The following is a 20,377-nucleotide window of genomic DNA, read 5'->3' on the forward strand; positions in this document are numbered from 1 at the left end:
TTCCCTCTCCTTCCCTGAACCTGTCCAGGGATTTAAATCAGATATAGGGGATTGTTCACTTTAGGAAGAGCTATTTTAAGGAGTTAAAAAAAAATTCCCACTAAAATTCTTACTGGGTTATTCGCATTTCTCTTCCTTTGTGTTTCCTTCAGTAGCAACTGAAATCTTTTTGTGCAACAGAATGGGGTCCGTCTGGCTCTGCCCTGGGGACAAAAGGAAGTTTCTCCATTTTGTTGTTGTTATTTGTTTGTTTTTGATTTTTTATTGTTGTTTTTGCCATCAGCTTTGTCGTCTCCATCCCTGCTCCCCACTTTTATTTATTTTGTTTTCATTCCAGGTTGTGTCGACGCTGCTCATAAATATCATTCCAGATGACCACATCCCACTGAACTTAACTGGGAAGGCGAAAATCGGTGGGAAAGCCTGGGTTAAGGAAACTCCTCGGCCTGTTCCCGGTTTTGATCCCAACCTAATGTGCGAGTCCCAGGTATGGCCATCCAGCTGGATGGAGTAGGGAAACGTCTTAGGTCCGATGTTCACTGGAGATCCACTCACAAAATATAGGTGCAGGGCCTCAGAAGAAGTGGAGCTGCTCCTGAGTGGGTGTGCACATCTGTTTTTTGAAAGGTCAGGGTTGGTCTGAAGCATCAGAGCCTTAGCACAAAACTCGGAGCTAGTGTGCGAAGGCTTCTCAGGCCAAAAACAGTTGGAGTTGATTCTGCAGAGCCTGGAAATGTGCAGCCCATGTTTTCCTTCAAGACCTTGGGGTGGCATGAAGCATCTGAACTGCTGCAAGGTCACACACACTGGCAGCTCTGAGCCTCGGGCGGGAGGGGGTGGGCCCAGAGCAGTTGAACCCAGCAGCCAAAGCAGTTACAAGACAGCAGCCCGCCGTGAAGGTTTCTAGGGTTCTCAGATTCCCAGATCCCAGTGTCTTTGCAACAGGGCCTTAATACATACCTGAAACTGCTGCTTTCTTGTCTTTTTATAGATCATGTGCTTAATACGCTGCTCAAAATTCTTGTGTTTTCTTTAGCTACAACCCCACTCCATGAAAGTACAAATTTATGCTTTTGAGGATGTTAGAAAGGTTTTCTCACAACTCCCACGAGGCAGGGAGAGAGTATCTAGGCCAAGGTCAACCTTAGGAAGTTGATGCTCTAGATGGTTTCATTCCCAGTCCTGAGGTCTTTGTCAAGGGTCCAGGGTCACAGTGTGTGAATGTAGGGGAGCAGGGAGACATGGTAATGTCCTGCTAACAGAGATGCCTACAAAAGAAAGAATAGAAACCGTTAGCCTATGTGCTATTTTAAAAGTTTTTATAGATATATTAATTTCATGCGTGCCCTGCTTATTTCTATGAAGGATTGAAGGTGAATCCACACACTGAGGTTCATACACTTAGAATCAAAGGTGCGGACGGGGGGAGCTGATTCCCCCTGAAAGTTACCCCTTAGTAACCTGGCCTTGGTGGCATTTCCCACTCAGGTGATCATCAAGGAAGGGGAACTGCTCTGCGGGGTGCTGGACAAGGCCCACTACGGCAGCTCTGCCTATGGCCTGGTCCACTGCTGCTACGAGATCTACGGGGGCGAGACCAGCGGCAAGGTCCTCACCTGCCTGGCTCGGCTCTTCACTGCCTACCTGCAGCTCTACAGAGGCTTCACCTTGGGTGAGTCCTGGCCTCGCCCACCCCAGCGGCCAGCATGGCCGTCAGACTCTCAGCCCAGCTCTAGTGTCCTCGGGAGAACTGCTCCCCTCCTTCTTTGCTCCCCGCCCAGCAGGCGTTTCTTGCCCTTCCACAGCACAGTGACCCCATTTCCCTTGGGCCCTTTCCCGGCCTCACCCTATACAGCTGTCTGTCTCAGACACTGATTTCTCATACTTTAGGCACTGCTCTGTTCTCTCCTGCAGCCTGCGCTGCCAGAATTCCGTGGGCTTGTGCCTTCCTAACACAGAAGGGGGTGATGTGGGGAGGAGGCAGCAGCACTTCAGGAAACAGCTCTCAGAGGCAGACCTGCTGAGTTGGTTCTAAGTCAGGTAGAGAGGCTGCTTTGCCCTAAACTCCCCCAAAGAAAGAGAAACGGGAACTCACTGTTTCAGGGAATCGGCTTTGATACGGAAAGCAGGTGTGCTGTTTGCTCCCGTGCACAGGCTGGGATGGCAGGACCGTCCAGGGAATGATGCCAGTAGTGGTGGTCATTAAGGCCTCACATGTTTAGTGGCCTTGTTCAAGTGCAGACCTGCTGGGAACTCCTGCAAGGGGCCTGTGGGGTCAGCCAGAGTTTATTCAGTGGCCTGCATTACCGGTGTCCTACTTTGCAACTGTCTAGTGTATTTACCTGTGGAAAGGTATTTTCAAAATACAGACATCAAGATTATCTAAAACCACCCCAGCATCCATTTGTCAAAGGGCAACACTCATGTCAGTTAGACAAGTATCTGCCTAGACTTATGTATGTGGTGTAAATACATTGAGAAAAAAAATGAGGCCCTTCACTGCACGCCTGTCCCCATATCTGTCCCCACCTCCCCTACCTCCACATGTATTCAGCATTGTCCCTCAGGATCAGCTAACATAAATTACATCCCTGCGTCTTGTAGCTACAGCTTATTCCATTTGTGTAGATGTACCGTAGTTTATTTAACCAGTTCCTATAATTAGACATTTAAGCCGTTTCCAGGTTTTCATAGTATTGTTGAGACAGACGCCCTTGAGCAAACAGCTTGTACTATTAGTCATTTTACCAAACTAAGGATTATAGATGGCTGGAAGACTTGCCATCCCTGTCTGATTCCTGTAGTGGGCCTGAGTGGCTGATGGAGGTGTCTGGCTCCGGGCCCCCCTGGCACTTCCCAGCTGGGAGCCAGGCCAGAGGACACCACTCCCAGGGGAAAGGCAGACGGTGCCAGGTGGTGTCTAAGAACCTCACACTTGTAAAATGTCAGTCTGTTTCAAGTAGTTAGAATAAGCACAGACTTAAAAACGAAGCATGGAGGAAGATTCCACACCCAGCTTGTGGTCACGCTCAGCAAACAAGCCAAGCCCGCAGCTCTGCTTGGAAAGAGGAATTGGTCTCCTCAGCCCAAAGACAGCCCAGCTACTGCAAGGCTGGGAAAGTGAGTGAGTGAGGCCGAGCTGGGAGATGGGAGGGTGAGCTGGAGAAGTTGAGTTCACCCCAGCCCTTCCCAGCCAGCGGGGTGGCCAGCAAGGTCTTGGCTGAGGACTCATGGATGGGAGGTGACAGCAAGAGGGCACAGTGTGCTCGTGTCTGATGGTCACACTGTGGGGCAGCTTCTGGGAGCCAAAGCAGGGTGCTCTCCCACTGTTGCCTTCAACTCAGCTTCGCAACCCGAAACCCCTACTTTCCCTCTCACCTGTTCCTCCCACACGTGCCTGGTGATGAAGAGCACATGGAACATGGGCCTAGGTTTACCCTCTACCTTTGCATTCTCAGGCAAGGAGCTCAATGCTGGGCCTCAATCTTACTCTCTGTGAAATGGGGGTTACAATGTTACGGCTCCGGTTCAGCCTGTGAGATACGATAGCAATCTGTTAGTCATGATGTCATTCTAGCATCATCCTTTGAGTACTTCCTGTGTCCGTGGCACCTTGCTGTGTGCCCTGCCATCAGCGAAATTTGCATTCAGTTGGAAATTCAGACCTGGTCTCTCCCCATCCCACCCTCTATCTGCCCTGCTGAGTTTGTCTGTCCACTTCACAGGTGTAGAAGATATTTTGGTGAAACAAAAGGCAGATGTCAGGAGACATGAAATCATCCGAGAATCCACCCAGTGTGGGCCACGGGTAAGGAGGGGCTGAGAGTCTGTGGCCTGCTACAGAGGGGTCAAGTTTCCCTAGAGCGGAAGCCCACATTTGGCTGCAGCCCCACCAGGCGTGTTCCTTTTCTCATTCTAGGCTGTCAGGGCTGCGTTAAACCTGCCAGAAGCTGCGTCGTGTGATGAGGTCCGAGGGAAATGGCAGGATGCCCATCTGGGCAAGGACCAGAGGGACTTTAACATGATTGATCTGAAGTTCAAGGAGGAAGTGAACCATTACAGCAATGAGATTAACAAGGTTAGCCCAGCAGTGCGTGCACTTATCCCCACCATTTCCAATGCTCGTTCTTTTAAAACAATTACGTTTGGATCCTCACCCAGGGCCCCTTGGAGTGCTACAGCTGGGCAGCAGCTGCTGGCTGAGGCACAGGATGGACAGAGCCCGTCCCTCTCAGCAATCCAGACTTGCCTTCTCTCACCCAGTGGCGATCTGGAACAGTCTCAGGTTAATCCCAAAAGGCACCGCCTCGTGTTCTTTTTCTTGTTTTTAATTTGGGGTGGAATGGAAGAAAGAACGCTCCTCCATGGCAAGTCAAAGAGCAGGACATGAGGCCCAAAGTGAAGGTCCAGTTCCCTAGTTCTGGTTCTGCCTCCTCCTTGCCTGGTAGCCCCAGGTAGGTATAGTCCCCGGAGCTGTGCCTTGGTGTGCAGCCCAGGAGGCAGCGATGTGTGGAGCTCCACCTGCCAGTGCTGCTCAAAGGGGTCAGGAGTCCTTAATGCTGAGAGATGCTGAGACCGTCACTGCCACTGCTGAGGAAGGAAAGCGAAGCTGCTGCAATATCCCCGACTATTCCACCCCAGAGCCAGGTCTCCCTGTCCTGTGTCTGGGAGAGGACTCAACCTGGTCTTCTCCCTGCTTCCTGGGCCTTGACAACAGGGCAAGGCCAGTGCTCCACAGAAGTCAGGCCTTGGGGTATCCATCAGGCCATGCAGAAGACAACACCTTGAGAGGGTTTGCTGGGAGGGAGCCTGCACAGTCCCTCCTCCCGGGGCTGGGGAGCTCAGCTTCCATGGTTACTGAAATGCTGGGTAAGGGGAATCGTCTTCAGCAGCAGTCCCACCTTCCAGCACCATGCTTCCCATGCAGGCTCCACTGGTCCCATGGTAGAATGGGTGTCTGTAACCTGAGGCAGAGGCTGTTAAATACACCCTGAGCCTCTCCACAGGCCCACATCCCCCCTAGTCTTGGAGCCAAGACAAAGCTCCTATGCCCTGCTGAGTGGCAGGCTACTAAATGGAAATGTGATGTGGACATTGGTCATCTGCCTGCAGTGTGGGGCCAGGCCAGGCCAGGCTGTATGTGCAGGGCCAGTTTGCAAGGGCCTCAGCTTACATTTGATTCCTAAGCCTGCTCCCTATTAGAAGGCACAAACTGGATATGCAGCCCCCCTCTGCTTCTCATTTTCCTTCTCCCTTTTATCTGCTGGGAGACCTTGGGGCTGGCAGGAGGGCAGCAGGGAGCACCTGTTGGAATTTTCTTTAGAAAAAGTTGATGTTAAGTAGCATTTGGCATTGATCTTCTGGTTTTGGTGCTTTCATATTCTGGGCTTACCTTCAGAATCCAGGGTTTTTGTCTTTTGTTTTTAAAGGGGAAGATGGCACTAATCAGTGTGTTGGTTTTATCCACAGGCATGCATGCCTTTTGGCCTGCACAGGCAGTTCCCGGAGAACAACTTGCAGATGATGGTGCAGTCGGGAGCCAAGGGTTCAACCGTGAACACGATGCAGGTGTGAGCAGAGGCAGCTCGGCAAGCTTGCAGAGGGCAGTGGGCTACTGGCAAGGGACAGGTTTCAGGGTTATTTTCTGATTGTACAAGGGTCTTCAAACCGTAGAAATTATGGCAATACTGAAAAGTGCCAAAGTATGTAGGGATCACTGTGAGGGCAACCTCTGTTACCATGCCCATGTTACAGACAGATGCGGGTATAAATATACAGATATGTATAGTACAAATACAGGGGGCACTTCAGAAAGTTCATGGAAATAGAATTAAATAGCAAGTTAACATTGGTGTGAAAAATTAATTGAAATCCATACATATGGGAGATCTTCAAAAAAGTTCATGAAAAATTATGTATTATGAAAGAACTACATAAATTTTAATTTTTTGAAAATAAAGTTTCTCTAAACCTATTAAAGTGAAACACAGAAAGGTAGAATGATCGAGAGATCTTCATCCGGTGGTTCACTTTGCAAATGCCCAAAAGCTAGACACCTGAAGCTCTAAGTGGTTCTTGCACTTGGGTGGCAGGGGCCCAGGCAAATGAGCAGTTGTCTGCTGCCTCGGTGTGCGTGATCAGGAAGCAGGCACTGCAATACAGGATGCTGGCATCCACCCCAAGCAGCAGCTTAATCCAGTGTACCACAAAACCCTTCTCCCTCATTTTTTTTTTCCCCAAAATAGCCTTAGCTTTTAATTCCATTTTTCCATGAGCTTTTTGAGATACTCTCTTATATGTTTTACTTGTATCACATATATTTGCGCTGTATACACACTGTGTGTGTGTGTGTGTATAATCTTAACTGAGATTTTGTCATTTTGCATGGTCTGCTTTTTCTCTTAATGTTATATCAGAAGTGTCGCCTTAGAGGTTTCATAACCATTAATTTGAGGCCTATTATCTCTTCAATAATCATAGTGCTATTTCGTTGTTTTTGGTGATGGTGTTTTGTTTTTGTTTTTAAGATTTATTGTATTTATTTGAAAGGCATAGTTACAGAGAGAGAGAGAGAGAAGGAGGGAGATTTTCCATCTGATGATAATTCCCCAAATTGTCACATTACCCAGTGCCAGGCCAAGAGAATGCCAAGAGACAGGAACTTCATCCTGGTCTCCCACCTAGATACAAGGGCCCCAAGCACTTGGGCTATGCTCTGCTGCTTTCCCAAGAGCATTAGCAGGGAACTTGATGGCAAGTGGAACACCTAGGACTTGATCAGCAATACAGACAGTGACTTTGCTCATTGTGCTATGCCCCAGCCCCTGCAGTATTTTCACCTTACTTTGTTTTCCTTTTTTTTTTTTTTAATCCCCATTCTTGGCCCTAGGATTAAAACACAGATGAGTAAGTCATCTCAGGTTGGGGACCATCAGTGCATCATCAACTTTCGATGCCTTTTTTTAAAAAAAAGAAAAAAAGATTTATCTATTTTTGTTGGAAAAACAGATTAGATTTACAGAGAGGCGAGACAAAGATCTTCCATCCACTGGTTCACTCCCCAAATAGCCATAGCGGCTGGAGCCAAGCTGATCCAAAGCCAGGAGCCAGGAGCCAGGAGCCAGAAGCTTCTTTCGGGTCTCCCACACAGGTGCAGGGTCCCAAGGCTTTGGGCCGTCCTCTACTGTTTTCCCAGGCCACAAGCAGGGAACTAGGTGGGAAGTAAGACAGCTGGGACATGCCCATACAGGAATCCAGCACTTGCAAGGTGAGGGTTTAGCCATTGGGCCATTGTTTCGGACACTGTTTTTCCTGTTAACGAGGGCTTAAGGCCCATGTCATTGTTAGTAAGTAAGTTAGTATTCTCAGGGATGTGCTGAGAATACTAAGGGCCATAGGAAAGCCAGTGACTCAGGTGTTCTGTGTGTACATCGGCCTCCCGCTCAGAGTTCTGATGGAAGATTTTGCTTCTAGATTGGGAAGATCTTTGTAAAAATAACTTTTTCCTGTGGGTCTCAGTTCCTTCAGTGAAATTCTCAAGTCCCTTCTGATTGTAACTCGTGGTGATTTTGAAAATGCGCCTCCCCTTTGGCAGACAGCACCCATGTCCAGCTGACTCCAGGTGTGGAAATCTAGATCGGTCAGCCCCAGGAAGACACGATTCTTTCTTAATGTGCAAGCTTCCTTAGTTTGACTTTCGGGAATGTAGTTTCTTGTTTGAATTGTGTGTGTGTGAGATGGGCAGACTGTTCTTCGTTGTCTAACACACAGACATCTCACATGGTCCTTGGGCTTCTTTCCCTCCATCCCCCAGATCTCGTGTCTCTTGGGCCAGATTGAACTGGAAGGTCGGAGGCCTCCGCTGATGGCGTCAGGCAAGTCGCTGCCCTGCTTCGAGCCTTATGAAGTCACTCCCAGGGCAGGTGGCTTTGTCACCGGCAGATTCCTCACTGGCATCAATCCTCCTGTATGTATTTGGCTTTTTCCATTTGACCTTTTTCCTCATGTGTGAGCATGTGGGTGATCTATAACCACTCCCCCTACCAACATAGCAAGACTGATCAAGTAATCAGGTGATAAATGCCAAGCCATTTGCTGCTTCCTCACAAGACCTGAGGGTCCCTGAGGATGTGACCATGTAGTGTTCAGTCAGCATGGTGGAGCTAGCCCAAGGTAGGTGCTCAGGGAAAAAAACGTTTGTTTGAAAGGTGAAGGAGCCCAGGCCCATCTTCCATCTTTTTGCACCTGCACATGAAGTGGGGATACCACTCACCAGAGTCTTCTTATTGTCAAAAGAAATGTCATGGAGGTCACTTATTGTCAAAAGGAATGTCATGGAGGTCACAGGCGCCAGTGCCTAAGCACCTCCCACAACTCCTTCAGGTGGGGGAATGAAAGGACTAGACATAGCAAATGCCTAATTTTGCTTTTGTCAATAACAGCAACAGAATTCTTCCATAAGAGAAGAGTTGCTTGCCTGAAATGCTTCTTGAAACTCTAGTGCCTTTTGTTCCTTGGGGTGACAATTCTCTGAAGGGATAACTCTGAGCAGAGCAATCTGTGAGTGCTAAGGCTCTCCACCGCTGCACAGGCTCCTCCATGGCCCACGTGGTCTCTGCTCTGGCTGTTTGTGGCCCCCGGCAAAGGGTGGTGGGGCATTAATGTAGATCAGAGTCTGTCAAGTTCTGACTATGACTCCTTAGTCCATCAAGAAATTATCGTGGTGGATAGAGTAGAGTGGCAAAGGAAACCGCTGAGTGGGTCCTGTAGATAAAAGAGGGGATAGTGCCTTGAAGTTTGTATTTGAGTTTGAGTTGCATATTTTTTGTACTGTTACTTGACTGACAAGGGGATACAAAAATTTTCCATCTCCTAGTTCACTCCCTACATGCCCACAGGAACCAGTGCTGGGCCAGACCAAAGTCAGGAATCTGAAACTCAGTCTGGATCTCCCCGTGGGTGGAAGAGACCAGAATACTTGGGCCCATCACCAGCTGCCTCCCAGTGTGTGCAATCGCAGGAAGCTGGAATTGGAAGCAAAGCTTGGGCTTGAACCCAGGCACTTACCATGTGGAATACAGGCCTTCCAAGCAGCCTTTCAAGCATTGCACTAGCTGTTTATGCCAGGTGTCTGTGTGGGCCTGCTTGCACTGTGGGTTCCTATAGGCTGTGGTCAAAAAGCTTGGCATGGGCGGAGGCAAAGGCTGCTGGGGGCATGGCCAGCTTGCACACATCAGGAAACACCTGTGCTCAGTCCCATCTCTGGGACACCGTCCCATCCTCCCACAGGAATTCTTCTTCCACTGCATGGCCGGACGCGAGGGCCTGGTCGACACTGCTGTGAAAACCAGCCGTTCCGGTTACCTCCAGAGGTAAGGAACTCCCAGGAATCTGCACTGCTGAGAGGAGCTGGTGTCGCAGGGCCCTGAGCCTCTGTCATTGTTTTCCTTTTTTATTGACAATTCCTTGGGTGGGGAAAAAAAAATGTTTAAAAATCCCCACAGATGATCTGAGACCAAAAAAAAAAAAAAAATCTAACGTATGTCTCCTCTAACAGACTGGTAGAGGTTCCCCACAGTCTGTGGGCTACCTTGCCCAGAGCAGGGGGGCTAAGGTTGTGAAAATTTGTCTCAGGTGGCAGTGAGCTGGCTGGCAGAGAGGGCTAGCAGCATGGTCAGTGTGGAAAATTCCAGGCCTGAGGTGTGGCTATCTTGGGATGAAGTGTCATCTCATGGTTCCCCAGCACTAACCTTGTTTGCTCTGTTCTGGGAGGAAATGAAACATCTCCCATTGCCCGCCTCACTGGGAGGATGGAAGATGGCAACTTGAGCCAAATGAGGCCTGACCCCAGGGTGCCCACAGGTTGGGAGGGAAGGTCACAGCCCTCCAGCCTTCCTCCCTTGGGGTGCAGTGTGTGTGGCTCAGCTATGGCTATGCTGTTATAATGATTCCTCTGGAGCCCCGAGAAACCCCATGCTGCTAGAAATGATGGTGGGAGTGGAAGAAAAGGTAAAAAATAAGTCTTCAGGTCTGGATTTTAAGTCAGGTCCTCAGGGAACCCTGCTGAGTTGCCAGCCGGGGCTCATGGCTCACTCTAACATCCTGCCACCCATCCTAACTCTGGTGTGAGCTCCCCATTTCCCAATGCTGCACACCTTGTTCTCAGGCCTTTCTCCTCAGACTCCTAAAACATAGTCCACCTGTGCTGGACAGGTGGTAAAGGGCGGGATTGGGGTACATGCACACCTTGGGGAGGGGTGACGGCTGTGAGTTGCTGCCTGTGGGGTCACTGTGCCCTGTGGAGCACAGATACCCAGGGCATCGGGTCCAGTGTCCCTCCTCTGTGGATCTAGCTCATGTTGGTGAGGGGCTACACCTGCATCCCCCTTAAGAGGGTCACAAATACATGTGTTGTGTTTAAAAATAAATACATAGATAAATGACCAAATAGGTCTGGAGGTGGGAGATTCCATGTGGATGCAAGAATTCTCAAGCCACGTTGAAATCAAGTGGGATACAGGCACAAATTTCCGTGTGATACACCTGTCAGAAAGGAGCCGGTGTGCCTGAGGTGGTAGGACCAGAACATTACAGTGGACAGTGGGCCCTGAGAGACAAAATGCAGTGAAGGCAGCTGCCAGAGCCTGGAAGGCCAGCAGAACAGAGCACTGAAGACTCACTCTCAGGCCAGTGTGTGGGCAAAGGGAGCAGTGGCTGTACAGTACCAGCCTTGCAAGGCCCTGAGCCAGGCATCACCAACCGTTCTGTTCTCAGAGCTGAGGATGGGGGCAGGAGGTGAGGGGGAAATTGTGGCAAATCTGATCCATTTCAGATGGCAAGGGGAGAGACTGAGACGGTAACCAGGGTCACAAAGAAGGGGCCAGGGCATGGGAAAGGTGGAGGGAGGCAGCTAACCAAGAGGACCAAGGTCAAAGGCCGCTGGGTTGGGGAAAACCCATCCACATGTAGGTCCGGTGCCCCTTGGGCTCCTTGCCTGTCACTGGACTAATGGAATCCAGGAAGCCACACCAGTTTTCTGCCTCACTCACATTATGGAGCTAAGGACTCAGGTCCCCAGGGCAACTCTGTGTTGCACAAGAGTGAAGCACCAGTGGTGTCCCAGCGCTAGAGGATAGGTGCAGGCCTGCGTAAAGCATTGGCAGCCAAGCCCCTCAACCATGCACCTACAGTTTCTCTCACCAGAAAACCTCCCAGCCACATGACCCCTGGCTGGTGAGGGTGCCATATCCCAGAGCCTGGAATATCGGAGCCACCGGTCTTGAAGTCTCACTTTCCTGTAGAACAGCAGTCTCCCCCTTTTTCTTCCTCACCATTTGGCCCCAGTTCCCCTTCAGAGGCGATCCTGGCAGTCCTGAGCTCACAGTCTCCTTACAGGTGCATCATCAAGCACCTGGAGGGGCTTGTTGTCCAGTACGACCTGACGGTACGCGACAGCGATGGCAGCGTGGTGCAGTTCCTGTACGGAGAGGATGGCCTGGACATCCCCAAGACGCAGTTCCTGCAGCCCAAGCAGTTTCCCTTCCTGGCCAGCAACTATGAGGTAGCACTCCGGGCAGTGGGTCTCCCACCCTGTGTTTAGAGTGGCCATTGAAGAGCAGAGCCAGAGGGCATGTAGCTGTCAGTACCCTGAAGCACTTGACATTCTCAGAGCCCCTCATGGACTGTCATCACCCACGAGTTGGGCACAGGCCCCTCTGAAATAGCACCTACATCTAGCAACATTTCCACTGTGTTTGGCCCTAACCTGATGCTTACAGCAAACACTGATTTCATCCCCACTCCAGCCCAGCACATATATCTCTGCAACTGAGTGGTGAAGTTCCAATAACCAGCTGAGGAATGGCAGAGCTAGTGCTTGGACCCAGGCCCTTCTGATACGGCTGGAGATTTCACACCTTACTGCCCCGATAACGACAGCCAGCATTGACTGCACAGTCACCCCCTTCTGCAGACTGGGAAATGAAAATGGACGTGGCCTTTCCAAGGTCATCAGACCAATGGCAGAATTGAGGGTTGTGTCTAGGGCTGGATCCTTTCCATGCTGGCAGGTATCCCAGAGCTTTGGCTGTCGCTCCCAACTTGCCCTCCCTTCCCATCATGTCTTGGAGCGGTGCTGAGAGAACTAACCTCTCATAGCACCCTCAGTTCCCAAGACCACCAGTTCACAAGTCCAGTTTGCACAAAGCACAGGCTCCAGGTTGGCCAGCTATACCCCAGAAGATGTGTGATGTGGTCTTTCCACCATGCCCTCATTTCTTTGTGCACGGTCTGTATATCCAGGTAATAATGAAATCGAAGCATCTCCATGAAGTTTTAGCCAGAGCAGATTGTAAGAAGGCTCTGCGTCACTCCCGAGCCATCAAAAAATGGCAAAGCAAGCACGCCAACCCACTGCTGAGAACCGGTGCCTTCCTCCGCTACTCCCAGAAAATCCAGGCGGCCGTGAGGGCCCTGAACCTTGAGGGCACAAACCAGAATGGCCGCAGCCCAGCAACTCAGCAGGTGATGCAGAGGGGGAACGTGGGGTGCTGCTGATGCCTAACAGAGGGGTTAATAATGGGGTCTGGCTTTGCTCCCAGTCAGTCAGGACACATGACACTCAAATTCAAGGTGAGGAGTGGACTTTTCACAGGCTGAGGGTACAGTTGGGGAAATTTACTAGGGTTGATGATTTGAGGGGTTCCTCACCACCCCATGAGTGAAGGAATGGGAGTAGCAGAGGCCATTGGACAGGAGCCCTGGTCAAGGACATTATGTCCAGTTTCACTTTTCTCTCCCTGTGTGCTGCTGGAGATGGGGTGGGAGGATTGGTCAAAACAGCTGAGTTCTTTGAAGCTGTCAGGCATGGGTAGCCTGGAGCACGGGCTTGGGGGAGCACAGTGCATGTGAAAGAGCCCAGTTCCTAGGATATGATGGTTTAGCCCAGTCATGTGACTCATGATAGCTGTCCAGGTGGGGACCAAGGACAGTCCTGGTCTGACCTTGGGTCCCAGCATCATCATTCATGTTACCCTAAAAGAATCTAAGCTTGGACAGTCTAAGTTACATAATCATTGCACTTGGACTTGACTGGACCAGGACAAAAACTGATAGTCCTAGTCAGGCAGTGTGCCCTGGGCCTTGTTAACTTCCTCCCTGTTGCATGCATTGAGGGGTAAGGTACTCCATTCAGCAACGTTTCTGTAGGTCTGCAAGCTTTCTAGGAGGAGCAGTCTGTTCCTGGTCTTTTCCGCATAGCTGAGACCCATCCTTCCCCTCTTACAGATGCTGCAGATGTGGTATGAGTTGGACGAGCAGAGCCGAAGGAAGTACCAAAAGAAGGCAGCCCCTTGCCCTGACCCCAGTCTTTCCGTCTGGCGCCCAGACATCTACTTGGGGTCTGTGTCTGAGACGTTTGAAAAGAAGGTTGATGACTACAGTCAAGAGTGGGCAGCTCAAGCAGAAACTACTTATGAGAAATCAGAGCTTTCTCTGGACAGGTAATGGCGCTGGTTTGTGGTATGGCATGTGTGGGAGGTCATTTCTGCCTTGCAGCCCCTCTCCTAAAGGAGAGGATGGCTTCCTGGTTTGAGGCCCCAGCAGGGGAGAGGTGGGTGGGTCTTGATCAGGTGAGCAGAGGTGGACACCTGATCCTCATCAGGGCCAAGGCAGGGAAGAGGATTGAGCCTGGTAGACATGCCTAAGCAAAGCCAAGGAACCTAGCCCCCATGTGATCCCAGGACCCAGGGCAGTATGGAGTGGGCAAAGCAAAGAGAATCTGACCCAGAAATCCTGACTGCGTGGAAGTTGGAAGTAACCAGCATGGGGTGGACACAGGAGCCTCTGGAGCAAAAACGGACAGACCAAGCAGCAGCGTCCAGCACTTCAGCCATCCCTCTGGGCTCTGTGCTGTGTGACTTGGGGATAGCCCCAGGGTCACTGGTGGGGCATGAAGTGGGGGATGAATTTAAAGATTAGAGAGACCACATGCCTGGGAAAAGCAAGGCAAGACAGAAGCAGGGGTCTGCATTTCCGGGTTTTTTGGTATCACTAATCTGCGCTGTCTGATCCTGACCCACATCACCCTCGCCTTCTGCAGGTTGAGGACATTGCTGCAGCTGAAGTGGCAGCGCTCCCTGTGCGACCCAGGCGAGGCTGTAGGCCTGCTGGCTGCCCAGAGCATCGGGGAGCCCTCCACACAGATGACCCTGAATACCTTCCACTTCGCAGGCAGAGGCGAGATGAACGTCACCCTGGGTATTCCAAGGTATGTGGCCGTGAGGATGCGCAGGCCTGGATCTGTGCTCACACCTTCCCAGGGAAAGTGTCATGCAGTGGAGAGCGAGAGCTAGTGAGAAATGGGCACATATCAGTGTGGGCCTGGAATTTCTCGATCCCAGCCCATCTCTGCAACATGTCAGGAATCACCATTGTCCATGTGCCTACATCAGAGTCACCCAAGATGCTGTACACTCACAAGCAAAGGTGATGCTAACAAGTCCCAGGCAGGGCATCTGGTTGCCCAACTCCAAGGCGGCTGTTGACTTGACCCAGCTGACCTGGTCCTTCATTTAGTGGATGCACACTGCAGTCTGATGGCCATTGGCTGAGGAGGAAGAGTGCAGGGTCAGGCCCACTTGCATCAGTCGCTGGCCCTGCCACTACTTCTTACAGGTAGGTGGACCCCACATGGGTTCTTGACTTTGCGGGGCACGCAGGAGGCTGAGGCATACTGTCCAGTTGGTCTGGGAGAGCCGGGCTCTGCATAAGCACCTGCTGTGACTGGAAGCAAGCCTGTTTGATTCTCACACTATGGGCATCCTCCCATGCGAGACCACATAGCCTCTGTCGGATCTGAGAAGAGCACTGACACCCTGAGAAGCTCTGCTTTTGCTGGGCAGTCATTCCCTCCGATGATCAGCTGTACCCATGGTCTGTTACAGGCTCCGGGAGATTCTCATGGTGGCCAGTGCCAACATCAAGACACCCATGATGAGCGTGCCAGTGTTCAACACCAAGAAAGCCCAGAAGAAAGTGAAAAGCCTGAAGAAGCAGCTCACTCGGGTGTGCCTAGGAGAGGTAACTGTCCCCGTCGTGCCCCAGCTGCAGCTGCGGTACAGGCATGTTCCTGGGTCCCCACCCCCACAGTTGATACGGAACTGACTTTGCTGACTGTTGCGAATGGCTCAGATCCACAAGCAAGATAGGCGCTGCCTCTGCCATGCGCTGAGCAGCCACAAATCAAGATGTTGTTAAGATCGTCATTAGTTTTGCAGGATCCTCCTGGGCCTGGAACATAAAATCAGAAATCTGCTTGGGATAGCTTAGTTTACCAGCTTCTATGGAACTCATATCTAACAGAAACAGGCCATTTTCTGAAGGCTCTGCGCCTTACCCACCCTGCCATTGGGAAATGCACACTAGTTGAATGTTCTGGGGATGTTTAGGGTTGAGGCCCAGCTGCTGCCCCTCCAAATCCTAAATCGCCAAGCACCCAGCACCTGGACAGGTCCATTTCTCTCTGCCCATCTGGTTGTAGGTATTGCAAAAACTGGATGTTCAGGAGTCCTTCTGCATGGGAGAAAAGCAGAACAAATTCCGGGTGTACGAGCTGCGGTTTCAGTTCCTGCCACATGCATACTACCAGCAGGAGAAGTGCCTGAGACCCGCTGACATCCTGCACTTCATGGAGACAAGGTCAGGGTTTGGACCTCTTTTGCTGTTGACCTTAACCCTAAGAACCCATGGGACTCCTTGGAGGTGGCGCTCTTGCTCGAATGAGCTCTTGAAGGAAAGTAGCTCTTGAAAGGCCTGACAGCCTTATCTGGAAGCGTCACCTCTCATGTGGCTTGTGGGTATGCCATTAGCCACACATTCACTCCCTAAAGCCATTTCCTCCTCTTGGATTAGTTGTCCTGGGCTCGTGAACATTAAGAGATGGGAATATGTGCAAAAGAGAGAAGGGAGCCCCATCGTCATACTGCCTCTGTGTGTGGAATTCGTGTTTGACCACATGGGATTCAGGCAGCCTAACCTGGCTCTCAGTGTGTTTATATTGTGAAGATGCAAGCAATGTGCATGCTGCCCCCAAACCTCAGTCTTTACATGAGCCAACCTTTGGCTTCTTACATAAGTGCAAGTGACCATTGGGCATTTGCAACATCAGCCACAGCGCTGGGTGCACAGGAGCAAGGAGGGCTTTGCAGGGAGTGGGACAAGTTGGGATAAACTAGTCAAGCCTTGTAACTTGCTGGCTGCCCATCGTTGGGGGCTGGGCAAGCTCAAACAACTGCAGACTGGGGGCTCCCCAAATGACTGAACCCAGTAGAACTCATTCCAAGGGGTCCAGCATCAGTTGAGCAGGTGCAGGCTTATGGGCCAGACCAGCCAGATCTTCCCATTGAAGGAAAAAAGAATAGAACTTTCTTTCTCTGCTGACCTGGCTGCTTGCATTTGCTTTGATGAAAACAGAAGCCTCCTAATTTTGGAGCACCAGCACCTAATTCTTAGGTTTTTGCAAGTGTTTTTGTGAAAGACACGTAGCTCCTACCTGTGGGTAGCACCCTGCCATGGGCCTCTGCACACGGTCTGTCACCCAGAGCAGTTGCAGTTCTGAGTGCTGCCTCTTCAAGGTCAAGTCACAGGGGCAGACACAGCGACAGGTCTGTCCTGAGAGGGGGCCCAGCTTCGGGCTGACTGGGCAGGTGGCATTTAGGCTGGTGGACATGAGAGAGCCAAGCTCGGATGTAACAGCCTTTCGGACAGGGCTCTCTGACTAGATGTCTGCTGCACCAAATGACAGTTCCTGGACACAGCTGTGGCTGGCCAGGCCCTCGGCAACACCCGTGTTGGTACCTCCCTAGGATGAGGCAGTTTGTCCCCTTTAGGCTAACTCTCTCTGGGACACTGGGCAAGGTGACAGGAAACCTGGACAAGCAGCAGCCTGCCTGCTTGCTAATTAACAGCAAGGAGTGTTAACTCCCCGATGGGGCAGCTGTTTGTGCCGGCCCATCAGCCCTTCTCAGGGAAGTGGGAAGTAGAATCAAGTCATCTCTGGAGAGTGTCCAAGAGTGGGCATACTCTGAGTTACCCTGTTTCTCTTCCCCTGCCACAAAGGCAGGGTGGCATGAAGCATGTCACCAGCTGGGTTCAGCTTCTTTGCACTCACATTACTTTGCAGGATTGTGAATAGTCCCCTTTGCAAGTTTCTCCTAGTGAACAACCCTGGCTTGTGCCCAGGAGTGAGGTGCTCCTTCAGCTCTTAATCTGTGCTTTGCTCAGGCGCTTGGAAAGCTGCAATAAACAGAGCGCTGGGCGTGTGGCAGGCAGGCCCTCGGGCCCAGGTGAGGCCCACCAGGTGGCTGTAGTTTGAATTCTCGTGGTCAGACCCAAGCAGCCGGCAGTCCTGGGAACGAGAGGCTTCTGCCAGCCCATAGGAAGCGCCGGGGAGGACAGCATGTTTTCCAAGAGCAACACTTGTGCAAGAAGCCTTTTCTCCTGCCAGCTCCCCACTTCCTTCTCCCTAATCTCTACCATGCCCTTTTGTTTCTATTCCCGCCACCACTTCCCTCTCCCTTCATTGTCTCCCAGCTGCAGGATCCTAAGACTTATGACGCAGATTGGAGATGCAAAGAACAGAAAGGTATATATAGGTACCGTTAGGCCTCTGGCTGTGTCTGTGTGGACAGCCACCTTTCCCTTGGAGGACTTGGGGCGAATTAGCTAGATGGTGGCCAGGGGCAAAGAGCAGGGAGCCAGACCTCAGAGCCATACGTTCTAGTGGTGCCAGTCCCCAGCTGCAAAGTGACTGAGCTGGCAGCATCTGCAGAGCTGGCCTCTGTGAACCTGACCTTCAACAGCAGGTGGTGGAGCTGTTGTCAGGCTCTTTAGGAAACAACCAAGGATTGTGTTTTTGGTGCTCAACTATTTAGAGGGGCGTGGGAGGTTTCCCTGCCGGCTCCCTTTCAGCTGCCACAGTCTGATGATTAATGCGACCTCCCGTAACCAGACCCTGGGGCCAGCTGCACCCTTCTCCTGGCAGGATCACAGAGGGCACATTGTTGGCACCTCCAGAAGAACTCTGGCCCATTAGCTAAGTGTCTGCCACCCCCTACTCCAGAGATTCCATGCTCTTTTGCCTTCTACCAGTTCTTACCACTCCTGGTCACCGAAAGAGGCAAGCAAGGTAGAGAGGATTGCCAGCTGGGAGAATCAGGGAAGGCTCCTTGGAGGAGCTGGCACCGACACTTAGCTGCTGCCTTCAGAAGGAGGGTAGAAGAAGGGCCAAGGAATTTGCTGATAGAACAAAAAGCTTGAAAAAAGTCCCAAAGCACACACAGGGGTTGTTGGATCAGGAGCACAGTTAGGGATTGAGGTGGGTTGTTGAATGCTGGTGGCAGGGGCACCTGAGGCGACAGGACAGTAAGCCCCAGTCCCCAGCAGAAGGAAGCAGCCCACGCCCCACTCCAAGGCAATCTGTCTCTATTCTGTGCCAGCTTAGCCTCGTGCAGGAGCTGAGAGTGGTCCCATGTTGCAGTGGAGGTTGGGGCCTTCCTTTCCAGTCTGACACGACAGGAAGTTGAACCTGACTGTCCTCTCAGAAGCATCTCTCCCACCTCCTGTCCCTCAGCCCTGATGGCCCTGTCCCATGGCGAACAAGTGCTTACTAGATTAATGTATGCAGAGCATTTTTTTTCTGCCAGTGGCCGAAATCTCAGCAAAACCAAGTGTAAGCCTTGAAATTTTTGAATGAATAAATAACAAGGGGGCAGAGTCACATTCTTCGGTTTGAATGAGCAGACTAACCCGCTCCCTAGCTCACCAGATAGCATGAAATGTTCACTCCTGGTACTGTACATTTAACACACTTTTTCAAGATGAGATCCCAAGCTCTTTAAGGGCCAGAAGCCCGGCTTCTCATTGCTTGTCCCCAGGGCTAGCACAGACAGGCCCATGGTGGCTGCTCGATGAATGTGGGAGGCAAGGAAAGAAGCCTGCCTGGAGGTGCGAGGCAAGGAGGGCCAGGGTGGGTGGGCAACTGAGTGTGCAGGGGGGATCCTGCTGCCTCCTACAGTTGCCAGCAACGGACTTTGGTGTGCTCTTGTGGCCTGGGGAAGATGAGAGGGTGAGGTCCCGAGGAATTGTAGAAGAAGGGACAAGGGGCTCCAGGCAGGTCCTTTCAGGTGCTGTGGTCTAATCCATTAGCTTGACACCATCATTTAGCCAGTTATCCCTTGTACTTCTGCCGAACTCTTCTGAAGTCTTGGCATTTTCTGTCATACCTCTTGGTTTCCCCCGCCAAAGGGGTGGCAGTTCCTTTCCAGAGATGCCGCCAGCGGCAGGCTAGGCAAAGTCCTCCTCTCAGGCTGGGCTCCCCAAACTTGGCTATGAGAGCTGCTGCAGGGCCCTGAGAAAGGTGTCAGACGGGGGATGGTGTTAGCCTAAAACCAAGATGGCATGGCGCATGCTGATGTGCACATTTTCCTGAGAAGGGTATGAAAGCCCAGCAAGCTGGCCGTTGTGTTCAAGCCATACCCCATGGGGTGGCATGGCACAGGCCCAGGCCCGGCCTGTGACAACAGGCAAGAGGAGAAAGGGAGCAGAGAGGAGAGGCCCGGCCTCTATCCTGGGGCCAGTCCTCTTAGAAAGTGCTCAACCTCCTGCCCCTGCAACCAGACACGAAAAGGGGGCCACTTGACCTCCTGCCTGTTTCAGATTCTTCAAACTTCTGATGGAATCCATCAAAAAGAAGAACAGCAGAGCCTCAGCTTTCAGGAGCGTGAACACTCGGAGAGCGACACAGCGCGATCTAGATGATGCTGAGCAGTCAGGGAGGAACCAGGTGAGTGAATCCCCAGGGGACCTACATGGGGTCCCAGGCCCAGAAGAACATGGGATTCACTTCTTAGGTTGGTCCTGTGACTATTCTCCCTGCTTCCGGAGCGCCTTCCTCTGGTCAGCCCCTGCTTTATGTCATGTCACGCAGAGAGAGCCATGAGGCAACATTTAATTCTTAGTGTAACAAGTGAAACAGGGAAGCTGCCCTCCAGAATGATGTGGTCTGGCTTGGAAGTCCTTTGTGTGGTTTCAAGTCATGTGAACTTGCAACTCCAGGGCCCCAGCAGAAACCAGACAACAGAGAGTTTGGCCATGGTGATGAGAAAGGAAGGGGCAGGAAGGCATGCGTCTGAGAATAATGGTGCCACATCAAGTAGATGGGGGAAATGATGTGGAATGGGAATCCCCACCTGGCCAGGTGGTCTCACGTCACCTCTCTAAGATCAGAGAAAAACACCATGTCTCCTATGCAGTGAGCTCACTGACTGGCTAGCTCAAGCGCAAACAAGCATGGAACTTTGGAGGGCTAGGTGATCTTCAT

General features: G+C 51.4%; 1 protein-coding gene across 1 annotated transcript in view; it reads left to right on the forward strand.

Annotated features, from left to right (window-relative positions):
* Nucleotides 1-20,377, forward strand: part of POLR1A (RNA polymerase I subunit A) — a 63,934-nt gene that overhangs the window by 38,269 nt on the left and 5,288 nt on the right. The window contains exons 15-28 of the mRNA XM_040993585.1: nt 338-487; nt 1,489-1,672; nt 3,726-3,808; nt 3,920-4,078; nt 5,470-5,568; nt 7,814-7,966; nt 9,289-9,371; nt 11,395-11,560; nt 12,301-12,522; nt 13,285-13,499; nt 14,099-14,266; nt 14,943-15,078; nt 15,539-15,696; nt 19,714-19,840. Of these exons, the coding sequence (XP_040849519.1) occupies nt 338-487; nt 1,489-1,672; nt 3,726-3,808; nt 3,920-4,078; nt 5,470-5,568; nt 7,814-7,966; nt 9,289-9,371; nt 11,395-11,560; nt 12,301-12,522; nt 13,285-13,499; nt 14,099-14,266; nt 14,943-15,078; nt 15,539-15,696; nt 19,714-19,840 (2,103 nt within the window). The remainder of the gene's footprint in view (nt 1-337; nt 488-1,488; nt 1,673-3,725; nt 3,809-3,919; nt 4,079-5,469; nt 5,569-7,813; nt 7,967-9,288; nt 9,372-11,394; nt 11,561-12,300; nt 12,523-13,284; nt 13,500-14,098; nt 14,267-14,942; nt 15,079-15,538; nt 15,697-19,713; nt 19,841-20,377) is intronic.

Source organism: Ochotona curzoniae, unplaced genomic scaffold (genome assembly GCF_017591425.1).
Source record: "Ochotona curzoniae isolate NIBS_2020 unplaced genomic scaffold, NIBS_Ocur_1.0 contig_883, whole genome shotgun sequence".
In the NCBI taxonomy this organism is placed as follows: Eukaryota; Metazoa; Chordata; class Mammalia; order Lagomorpha; family Ochotonidae; genus Ochotona; species Ochotona curzoniae.